The sequence below is a fragment of the Bubalus bubalis genome, chromosome 7, assembly GCF_019923935.1.
Source record: "Bubalus bubalis isolate 160015118507 breed Murrah chromosome 7, NDDB_SH_1, whole genome shotgun sequence".
Lineage (NCBI taxonomy): Eukaryota > Metazoa > Chordata > Mammalia > Artiodactyla > Bovidae > Bubalus > Bubalus bubalis.
In genome coordinates, this window is record NC_059163.1 from 20248083 (window position 1) to 20260113 (window position 12031).

Consider the following 12031-nt stretch of genomic DNA (forward strand, 5'->3'; position numbering starts at 1 on the left):
TACCCTTTGTATTCTTAAGACAAATCGATATGTCCCAATAGTCCTTAGCGCAATATCTAAAATATGCCAGTTTTCCCAGCCCACAAATTTATCCCTTTACAAAGCTGATGATTAACTCATTATAAAAGCAGTTCCAAAAACACAGTCATGAGAACAAGTTCCCCTCTTGCAGATGACATCCGTCAGCATCTGATTCTCCAGTCCTCCCCTGCTCCATCAAGAAGCAATTAGGTTTTTACTGGCTTTTGCTCTAAGGTATTGCAGCATCCGGTGTTTATTATATCTCATCACTTTTAGTGCCAGCTGGTAGACACAAAACTGAGTAAGATTAGTGTTCAGTGAGAGTGAACCATCTATTATTTACTTATCTGGGAGTGAAAATGAATCATTTTCCTAATAATTCTTGCCTTACACTGTGGTCGCTTTTGTCTCCCCAGGCCTGTCCCTTTTAGATCTCAGACTATCATTTCAGATGACGTAACTAACTATAAGAAACAGCCTGCATGCTGTGTATTCACTCAGTTGTGGCTCTTTGTGACCCCGTGGACTGTAGCCTGCCAGACTCTTCTGTCCATGGGATTTTCTAGGCAAGAATACTGAAGTGGGTTGCCATTTCCTCCTCCAGCAGGTCTTCTAACCCAGGGATCCAACCTGTGACTCCCGTGTCTCCTGCATGGTAGGCAGATTCTTTACTACTGAGCCATGGAAGAAGCCCTAAGAAACAACAAAGACCTCATATAAGTCACTGCTTGTTGGCAGCCATATAGATTATCATTTTCAACCCACAAATGCGTTGGTGTGGTATTTATTAAAATCAGTTAGCAAAAATCTTGTGTTTTTTTGATGGACTAATCAAAGATCCAACCAGTCTATTCTGAAGGAGATCAGCCCTGGGATTTCCTTGGAAGGAATGATGCTTAAGCTGAAACTCCAGTACTTTGGACACCTCATGCGAAGAGTTGACTCATTGGAAAAGACTCTGATGCTGGGAGGGATTGGGGGCAGGAGGAGAAGGGGACGACAGAGGATGAGATGGCTGGATGGCATCACTGACTCGATGGACGTGAGTCTGAGTGAACTCCGGGAGTTGGTGATGGACAGGGAGGCCTGGTGTGCTGCGATTCATGGGGTCACAAAGAGTTGGACACAACTGAGCGACTGAACTGAACTGAACTGAATCAAAGGTCAAATAAATGCTCAGTGATTTTCTTTACAGAATTATTTATATTGTTTGTTCTAAATCTGCACTTTTATGATCTAAGATACATTTCTTTTCTAAAAAATTAATGTATTTATTTTAATTGGAGGCTAATTACTTTACAATATTGTGGTGGTTTTTGCCATACATTGACATGAATCACCCATGGGTGTACATGTGTTCCCCATCCTGAACCCCCCTCCCATCTCTCTCCCCATCCCATCCCTCAGGGTCATCCCAGTGCACCAGCCCTGAGCACTCTGTCTCATGCGTCGATACTGGACTGCTGATATATTTCACATATGATAATATACATGTTTCACTGCTATTCTCTCAGATCATCCCACCCTTGCCTTCTCCCACAGAGTTCTTTACATCTGCATCTCTTTTGCTGTAAGACACATTTCTTAATAGAAATACTTCTGCCCTGGAGAGGTTGTGAGGATAAAGTTAATAGCTGAATGATTTGGTCACCTAGCAGCAGCCTCTCTCCCTCCTTCAGCCAAAACATATTGATTGTTATGTTCTACTGGTGTCATAAATAGGTATTATTGATGCATAAACAGTAAGACTAAACAAAATGAAGAAGAATTTGGCCAGGCACCAGTCTACAACTGCAGTGAAGAGCTGCTATTTTGGGTTTGAACTTGAAGAACCCTATCAGCTTCAAAATAAAAAATTTAACAAAGAAAATAAGCAATTACTCTCTAATATTTGTATTTTTTAACAGAGATAAATTAAAAAGAGCATCTGTATAGCAGATGTATAGCAAAGAACTGCTCTAAGTATCAAAAACCACAGATGGGTGGGTTTTTTAAATCTTTTCTAAAACTGTAAGTAAAATTTTAAAAATCTAAGGAAACTTTAAAATGATCTGTTGAACAGAATGTTAATGTGGTAAAATTGGTTTGCATATGTAAAGATAGCTTTGAAATTGCCCTACTGCCCAGAAGACCCTTTCAAGAAGCTATAATTAAATCACTACTTGGTTGTAAGTGGACTTCATTACAGATAGTCTGAATCTGCCTCCATTTAAACCTTTTAATAAAACTGTTAACAGACCAGAAACTTTATTATTTCCACAACCATAAAATTTCAACTAGATCTTATTTTAAAAGGAAAGTATGCCTTGTCTCAGTTGATTTTTTTTTTAAAGATTTGTTTATTTATTGGCTGTGCTGCGTCTTTGTTGCTGCTCTGGCTTTTTCTCTCGTTGCAGTGAGCAGGGGCTGCTCTCTCGTGTGGGTGGGCTTCTCATTGCAGTGGCTTCTTTTGTTACTGAGCACAGGTTCTAAGTCCACGGTCTTCAGGAGTTGCAGTGCGTAGGCTCAGTAGTTATGACACAGAGGCTCCGTTGTCCCATGGCATGCGGGACCTTCCCAGACCAGGGATCAAACTGGTATTCCTTGCATGCAAGGAGTATTCTTAACCATTGGACCACCAGGGAAGCCTTCAGCTGATTTATGATGGAGTTAATAGGTGAAAAGGGCAAAATGTGGTGTTTGGAATGCAATTCTGGAAGTTAGGCACTTTGGGTTGATTCCTGTCTTCAGGAAGGTTTCTGCTTCCTGCTTAATTTCATTATCTATTCTTGATGAAATGACTTACCATCCAGATTACAAATGAGAAGGCTAGAATGACTGGAGCCAGGGTAGTGGTACATGTCCAGAGTTCATTGGCGATAAATGAGTAACACAAAGAGTGGCAGGGACTGTGTCCCTGGGGGTACAGTGGCACCAACTACCTGGATGGCCAACGTGAAGAGCCATTTTGGTGTTTGCCTCAGCAGTGAGTCAGGGCTTCGGCTGGAGTTCCAGCACCATCCTAGCCCTCCAAACTGAATGATAACCAGAGAGTTCCCAGAGTCATACCCCCCACTAGTCATTTTTAAAAGCACATTTGAAATGTATTTCAAATGCATTTTGTCATATTTGCCTTGGTATTTTGTCATTCAGTTCAGTTCAATTGCTCAGTCGTGTCCGACTCTTTGCGACTCCATGGAGTGCAGCATGCCAGGCTTCACTATCCATCACCAACTCCCGGGAGCTTGCTCAAACTCAGGTCCATCGAGTCGGTGATGCCATCCAACCATCTCATCCTCTGTCTTCCATCTTTCCCAGCATCAGGGTCTTTTCCAGTGAGTCAGTTCTTCGCATCAGGTGGCCAAAGTATTGGAGTTTCAGTTTCAGCTTCAGCATCAGTCCTTCCAATGAATATTCAGGACTGATTTCCTTTAGGATTGATTTTGTCATTATGCCCTGACTAATATCCACACACAGGTAACTAGCAAGTGTCTCCCAGATGGCCTGTGTGGAGATTTCTGGTCTAAATCTAATGGCTTCCTTTTCTAAAGGTCACTTTGTGTTGAGGTGCTTGTAGTGAATTTCTCCTCTCCCCACTTCTTCCTCCTATTTCCATCCCCAAAGTAATAGAAATCTTTTCATCTCCTAATGTGGACAGAGGAGCCTGGCGGGCTACAGTCCATGAGGTCACAAAAGAGTTGGACACGACTTTTCGACTAAACAACAAGAATAACTGTTGTCACTGTTAATAGACTTCTGAAAATATCCCACTGTAGCTCCTAACTGGATCCCTCAAACCATTAGGTCGAAACGATAAATCATGGGCTAAATATAAATATACTAAAAGCTAAATCAGAGCCAAACAATTTACGATTTCATAAATTATGGTTTCTTTCTATTTTGCTTCCAAAATCCAAATATTATCCAAGTTGTATACCACTCTTTAATCAGAGGTACTTGGAACTGAAAGTCAATTCGATGAACTATCTTCGTCGTAGCTTGAAACTGTTAAATTCGGCAGATTTGAGAAATGCAAATTTGTGGATGGTTTCTTATTAATGGCTATCCGGTCCCATCACTTCAAGGGAAATAGATAGGGAAACAGTGGAAACATTGTCAGACTTTATTTTTCTGGGCTCCAAAATCACTACAGATGGTGACTGCAGCCATGAAATTAAAAGACGCTTACTCCTTGGAAGGAAAGTTATGACCAACCTTGACAGCATATTCAAAAGCAGAGACATTACTTTGCCAACAAAGGTCCGTCTAGTCAAGGCTATGGTTTTTCCTGTGGTCATGTATGGATGTGAGAGTTGGACTGTGAAGGAGGCTGAGCGCCGAAGAATTGATGCTTTTGAACTGTGGTGTTGGAGAAGACTCTTGAGAGTCCCTTGGACTGCAAGGAGATCCAACCAGTCCATTCTGAAGGAGATCAGCCCTGGGATTTCTTTGGAGGGAACGATGCTGAAGCTGAAACTCCAGTACTTTGGCTACCTCATGCGAAGAGTTGACTCATTGGAAAAGACTCTGATGCTGGGAGGGATTGGGGGCAGGAGGAGAAGGGGACGACAGAGGATGAGATGGCTGGATGGCATCACCAACTCGATGGACATGAGTCTCAGTGAACTCCGGGAGTTGGCGATGGACAGGGAGGCCTGGCATGCTGCAATTCATGGGGTCGCAGAGTCGGACACGACTGAGCGACTGAACTGAACTGAATCTTGGACAGTAATCAAGGTAGACTTTTAGCAAATAATTACCTACTGAATTGCTGTATAAATAGGATAATTCCTGAATTCCTAATCATCTTCCCTGCTAAACCTTAATGTCAAAATAAATTGCCTTAGGAAGTAGTAACTGCCTTTCCCTATATTAGCTATAACATATTAACTGCAAGTGCTTTTTAAAAATCATTTGTAGACTAGGCTCTCCCAGCTTTTTGTATAAATATGAAAATATCCCTGCAGTAAGCAATTAATAAAAGGGGATTCTTAAATTAATGGCTTGAGTATGGACTAGCCTTAAGGTCACTATTAGAAATCAGATTTGAAATCAAAGTAACTTCCTTCATTCTCTCTTCAGATTCTCCGATGACAATTTGGTTGAAAAGAGTGAGCTTTCAAAATGAGTAATTAACATCATTTGGAAGAACTGAGCTTTCTTAATATAATCACAGTATGATTTTTTAATACATACCAAACCCCCAGATCTGCTATGTTAAAATACAGATTCCATGATCTTCTTACTGTCAGCGCCCTAATTTGGATGAACTATCTTTGTCCTTTGACAATGAACACCCACAGGTAGAATCAGAGGAGAGAGGGAGTGAACTAGTAACGAAGGGATTTGTATACTTGCTTTATCTTCCTTCCCATACCCAGGAATGATTTCTGGCACAGGCACCAGCAGGTTTGTCTAGACTGATAACCATGTCTTCTTCCCCATGTTTTCTTGCCCCGTCTGTCCTAACACTGTTCTCAATTAAAGGGTGATTGAATCAGTGAATTCTCGTGCCATGGGCCGACTCTCTGCATCTGATTTGCCGTGTGCCAAGCCTCTGCAGTGCTCTCCTAAGCCAGTCTGTCCTGTGCTGACCTTGTTTTTGAAAACTCTGGGAACAACACTATTACCAGTCTATCATCTTGCATCACCCAAGTAACGTGTAACACTGCTGCTTCAGTTCCTCTCTGCTTTCCCCGGGTTAGCTAGAATAAAACATCTCAATAATCAGAAACATTGCCTGCAAGTTTTCTTTTAAAAATTGTCATTTCAGAGATTTAAAAATGTACAATGGCAAGAAGTTTACTTTAGCACATTGTGGCTTTAGAGTGCTATTTCCTAGTCTGGCTGCGTGATTTCAATTTTCCAATTATAACATTTTGTTTTATTCCCAGCTCTTGTCGTAGCTGTTCTGCGCTTCATACAACTGAAACCAAAGGTTTTAAATCCGTGGCTGAATATTAGTGGCTTGGTGGCTCTCTGTCTGGCTTCCTTTGGAATGACCTTACTTGGTAATTTTCAGGTACTTCATTTGGCCTTTTTCATCTCCATATCATGCTTCACCTATATGATTATCACAGCCAGTGAGGCATAGTCACTCTGTGGCCCATAAAATTCTCCATGGACTTTTAAAAACATTCTAACAGTGGTTCCTAATATGCACAGGTTCTCCAGCAGTCAGCCTGTCTGATCATTGAGCCTCACCTCAGTCAGTTCAGTCACTCAATCGTGTCCAACTCTTTGCAAGCCCATGGACTGCAGCATGCCAGGCTCCCCTTGTCCATACATGGGAAAGTCCTCACTGTACATCGGACATATAGCACAGCTCCTGGGAAACGCAGCCACTAAAATAGCTGTGTATTTTCTACAAGGGCTTTCAAAGTACTGTATACTTCTTTCATAATAAATTGTATCCGAATCTATCTTTCTAGAAAACTAATAGGACCATTGCCTTTCTATAATTAAACATTGAACATCCTTATTGGATGAAAGCTTGTGTTTCAGATTAGCAGGCTCACGTGGGAGTTAGTTTGAAAATCCAGAATTTCTTTAGAATTTCTTTAGAATGTGACTTGTATAAAGATGTACTAACCCTAACTCTGCTTCCCAGAAATATAAAAGTGCCAGGTCATTTAGGGACTTTTCTGGTGGCTCAGGTGGTAGATAATCTGCCTGCAATGCAGGAGACTCAGGTTTGATCCCTAGAGAAGGGATTACTGGAGGAGGAAATGGCAACCCACTCCAGTATCCTTCCCTGGAAAATCCCATGGACAGAGGCACCTGGCTGGCTACAGTCCATGGGATCGCAAAGAGGTGTACACGACTGAGCAACTAAAACACACACCCAAGGTCATTTAAGCATAATTTCCCTTGTCAGCACCAACTCTTGACTTCATTTTTAAGTCACGGAGACCACTGCATTGTTACAGTGGTTGTCTGTTTTCCCTGCCTCCACTTCCTCCCCAGCATCCTCCAGCCTCTGCTAAATACTGCTACTAGAAACCTCTTTCTTGCAATTAAACGCTGATCCTAGACTTCTCCCTTGTCTACTGAGTGAAATCCAAATGGTGACGACATTCCAGACACTCAGCACTCCAGTGAGCATTTCGTAATGTTCTCACTGAAAATAGGGCAGTGGGTTTTCTAAGACTGACTCTCGCCCTGAGTCCTCAGTGCTGATAATCCGTTAAATTAGTATCTCATTCCCCCGGACACCCCCGGTACAGTATTTTTTTACTTAATGGGTCGTCTGACAGACAGGCATGCAATCCCACCAGTTCCTCTAATTATCCAAGGTCTCATTCCATATCAACCCCAATAATGAGAAAGCTGCATCCTTAGAACCTATTGCCTTAGACAGTGAATTATCAGGAGAATATTTGAGAGTTTATCTGTTGAGCTCCAAAAAGTTAGGGCACAGAGCATTTTTTATTGAGATTTTGGTGGGAATCTTCCTTCCACTTATGCTTCTGTGCTACAAGGGCTGGCATGTTGTAAAATGCTCAATAACTATCATTTCTTTCAACTGGGTCTTGGATGGAAGTTACTGAGTAGACATTTTGTCTTTCACTTAAGTTCCCTAAAGAATCCATTGATGGGGTTGTTTGATTGAACCACAAATATTCAAAACCATCAATGATGACACTACATGTTCTTCACAGAACATTTTCAGGAGTATCTACAGAGATTACACAGGGAACAAATAATGCAGTTGCCTATACTCATTTCATAATTTTTTAAAATTTGACCCATGTAACTAAATATACCATCTATTTTTAAAATTAGATTTAAAAAATAAATAAACAGATTATGTATAGCATGGAAAGCCAGTTTTCTAGAAGTAAAATTTGACTTGGGGAATCATTATTTTAAATGTTTTAAAAATACGTGTTTTGACCTGTGGGGTGGTGGTTTTTTTCAAAGAAGAAAAAAATCCTACTGTACTACTGTATATTTTTTTAATCAGTGGGCAGTGATTTGAGCAGTTTACATCTCTGACTTCCAACTGGAACAACCCAAATGGGTCTCCTTTAACCTATTAACTGTATGAAGGCCTTGACCAGGAATCTTCAAACACTGTTGCCTTTTAATGGGTCTCCAGATATGGCAAAAGCTCATAAGTGCATTTTTCTTACTATAATGGGGGAGAAAAGGGAATTTCCTGGCTGTCCAGTAGGTAGAACTCCACGCTTCCCCTGCAGGGGGCATGGGTTCAACCCCCTTAACAATAATTGGCCATATTACAGAAAATGGACAATTCTGTAAGAATAGATAACAACCAGCATTGTTAGTTATCCAGGCCAATGAAATCTTGACCTGCTTAGAACTGACCATGCTCAATAGGTAAATACACAGCCAGATTCTGGTTCATTTCTTAACCTGGAGAACAGAGTTCAGGGTTTATGTCTATAGAAACTTGACATTGCTCCTTTTATGGGTAACTTTCCTGTTTTTTTCTTTTACTTTTCTCCAAAGCTTTTCTGGAAAACAAATTCAAAAACTAAATTACCACTGCTTGTTCATTCATTGGTTCATCTTAGCAAATGTTTTGAGGTTTGAGGGTACTAGTCATTTCCCTTCTTTCCCTCAGAGTTCAAACCAATGGAGAATAGACACAAAGAGCTGGTGGAGATAAAGGATTTTGCTCTTTCTACAATCTGTTAGCCCACTCTTAGAACATCTCTTTACCTATTTCTTTCTCCTTCATGTGTTCCACTGGCCTGTATGTATTTTCTGAATGGGCCTCCACAGGTCATTATCTGTTCATCCCTTAGCTCACAAATGATGAAGAAATCCATAATGTTGGAACTTCCTTGACTTTTGGATTTGGCACGTTGACCTGCTGGATTCAGGCGGCATTGACACTCAAAGTCAACATCAAGAATGAAGGACGGAAGGTTGGAATTCCACGAGTTATTCTCTCAGCGTCTATCACTCTCTGTGTGGTCCTCTGTATCCTTTGAGTGTGAAAAGGGTCTCTGCCAGTGAGATTAAAACATGGATGACTTGTCCTTGTAGAAGATGAGAACATTGCCATTCTCAGTTGCTTAGGATATACTGTCAGATCATCTCAGAATATTAGATAAAAACGAAAAGTAAAAGTAAAAACTGAAAACTCTCAGACCTACTTTTCGTGCCAAAGAGGAGATGGAGAACTAAAAATAAAACAAGCACTGCCTGCTCAAAACTGTTTCAATCTGTAGGAATGGTGTCATGTATTCTCCTTATCACAAATGGCAAAAGGCTTCCTTTTGTGAAATAGACAGAATGCATAATCCAAGAGAGAATTGTGCTTTATTTCTTCCATCTTGACAATTTTTTTTTTCATTTGTGACTTTATCATGGCTCTGTTATTTCATTTAATTTATTAAACTGTAAAAATGAATTTCAGGAGACAAAAATACATTTCTAAACAAGTAAGCTTTTCTGGAACAGAAATTCAAGAACTAGATTACCACAGCATGCACTGGTGTCCCAAACAAATAATTTTGAGGTTTTGATGTGCTATTTCCCTTCCTCCCTTGGAGTCTGAACCAAGGAGAACAGTCACAAGGAGCCAAATGGGTGCCAAATGGGTGTGAAGAAATCAGCCTTTATTCCTAGTAAACTTGGAAGGAGAATTGTGCAGGCCTCCTATCTCACACCTTAGAATTCAACTTATCCACCCAGTAACAAGGAGAGAAATCAGGGAAAGACAGAGAACAGCACTTCACTCAGTTGAACCCCAAACAGATTGCAGAAGGACTAGTCTAGGGTGGAGAACAGTGACCCCACCTACTATAGCAGAGCCCAGTGGAAGCAGGCCAGTTCCAAGCCCACCAATCAGATCAGTCAATCATTCCTAAGTGTTCACTCCAATAGGTCCTCTGGAAACCGTGGAGAAGAAGGGAATAAGGTTCCTAGATGGCCAACTGTAAACTAACACTATTACAGTCTTCATGAATAGCCAGTATTTATTGGGCACTTACAATGTGCTAGACATTATTCCAAGCAACTTTAAATGTGTCTACGCTTTTAATCCTCTCTTAACAAGAATAGTAACAGAGGTTAGTTACCCAAGATCACACATGAAATGTGTCAGTTTGTTTTAAACTCAGGCTCAGTTCTTTTACTTAGAGTGGCTTTAAAATATGAAAACATTTAGTCTTCAAAGACGTTCTTTAGTTAGTGGATTATTTAGAGGTGTTTATTTCTTCTTCCTTTCCAAACTGCCATTCAGTCATTTTAGGGGTTTTCTGAAGTTCTATGGTCACAATAGATAGAGAACATCAAAGGACTTGAAATTCAAGTAATCTGAGAAATACTAGTAATCTGAGTAAATAAGTCACAATTATTTTATGAGTAAACAGGTCAGAATTCTGCCAGTGTGAGATCTGAAGATGTATCCCTCCCCTATTAAGTAATAATAATATTGTTTTGGCAATATTTTGAACTGTCAATCAGAAGAGTATGTGAAGGTTTTGAATTATTTTAAATTTTGAGCTTATACTAAACAATTCTGATCCATGTTATTTCTGAAGACTTGGAACCATTCCTTGGTTCCCTGATGAATGGATCCAAGTCTAGTCAGGAGAACAAAGTTTAGCTGAAGTAGTTCTCACGTACTTTTTTGCTCTCTAAAAATTACCCAAGATTTTAAGTCTAAGTTCTGAATGTAGAACTAATTCTAAGGGAACATTTCTGACTTTCTAAATAACTTTATTTAGTCCTTGACCTCTTAGCCTTTCACTAGAGCATTGGTCACCAACCTTTTTGGCACCAGGGACGTTTCACGGAAGACAGTTTTTCCATGGACTGGGGTGGTGGGGGAGAGGCTGATGGTTTCAGGATGTTTCTCATCAGGAGTGCCAAACCTAGATGCTTTGGACAGGCAGTTCACCATAGGGTTCACGCTCTCATGAGAATCTAATGATAGGAGGTGGAGCTCAGGTGTAATGAGAGCAATGGGGAGCAGCTGTAAACAAAGATGACGCTTCGCTCCCTTGCCTGCCACTCACTTCTGTTGTGCACCCCCGTTCCTAACAGGCTATGGACCAGCAGCAGTCCATGACCTGGGGTTTCAAACTCCTGCAATCAAAAATATTGTGAACCTTTCTTCTTCCAAGCTCCTACCTTTATATATCCCGAAGTGTGTGTGTGTGTGTGTATATATATACACATATATGCATATACTTCATATATATTCAGGCATAGACATATCATCTGTTCCTTTGGTTTCTTAAGTTGCCTGTTTTTATTTGGGCACAAGTTTAAATGCAACACCAGGAATGAAACCAGCCTACATAATATTGTCTGAAAAACAATAATAAAAATTAGAGAGAGGAAGGAGTGCCACTTAAACATTGTTAGTAACATTGCAAAGACAAACACAGCTTATATGGATGTAGTTCACTATTTGGTAAGTACACATTGTTCCATAGTCATTTGCAGTGTCTTTTAAAAATATAACATTATTTTTCTGGCCAAATAATTACTTTGGAATTATAAGTCTTTAGCTAGTCTCACAGTTTATTAGGTCGCCATGGAGAATAGTGGGCAAATGCATGGGCAAGGAGTCAGAGTTCTTGTGTTTGAGCCCCAGTTCCACCAGTTAATACGTGTGTTACCCATTTGGCCTCCATTTCCTTATGTTAAGGGCTTCCTTGATGGCTCAATAGGTAAAGATCTGCCTGCAGTGCAAGAGACTTGGGTAGGAAATGGCAACCCACTCCAGTATTCTTGCCTGGAAAATTCCATGGACAGAGGAGCCTGGCAAGGTACAGTCCATGGAGTCTCAGAGTCAGATGTGACTGAGCGACAGACGGCTACAGTCCATGGGGTCTCAAAGAGTTGGACGCAACTGAGCATGCACACATGCCCCTGTACTCCCTAATATTTTTACTTATTTTTAATTGATAATTAATTATAATTGTTTTCAACATTATGTTGGTTTCTGCCGTACATCAACATGAATCAGCCATAGATATACATACGTCCCCTCCTTCTTGAACCTCCCTCCCACCTCCCACCCCATCCCACCCCCTTGAGATTG

At 40.7% G+C, this 12031-nt stretch overlaps 1 protein-coding gene across 5 annotated transcripts in view; it reads left to right on the plus strand.

Annotated features, from left to right (window-relative positions):
* Positions 1-12031, plus strand: part of TMEM150C (transmembrane protein 150C) — a 114929-nt gene that overhangs the window by 98509 nt on the left and 4389 nt on the right. For all 5 annotated transcript variants that reach the window (XM_006072894.4, XM_025289815.3, XM_044945736.2 and 2 more), the window contains exons 6-7: positions 5895-6022; positions 8775-8952. In XM_006072894.4, coding sequence (XP_006072956.1) covers positions 5895-6022; positions 8775-8952 — 306 coding nt within the window. The remainder of the gene's footprint in view (positions 1-5894; positions 6023-8774; positions 8953-12031) is intronic.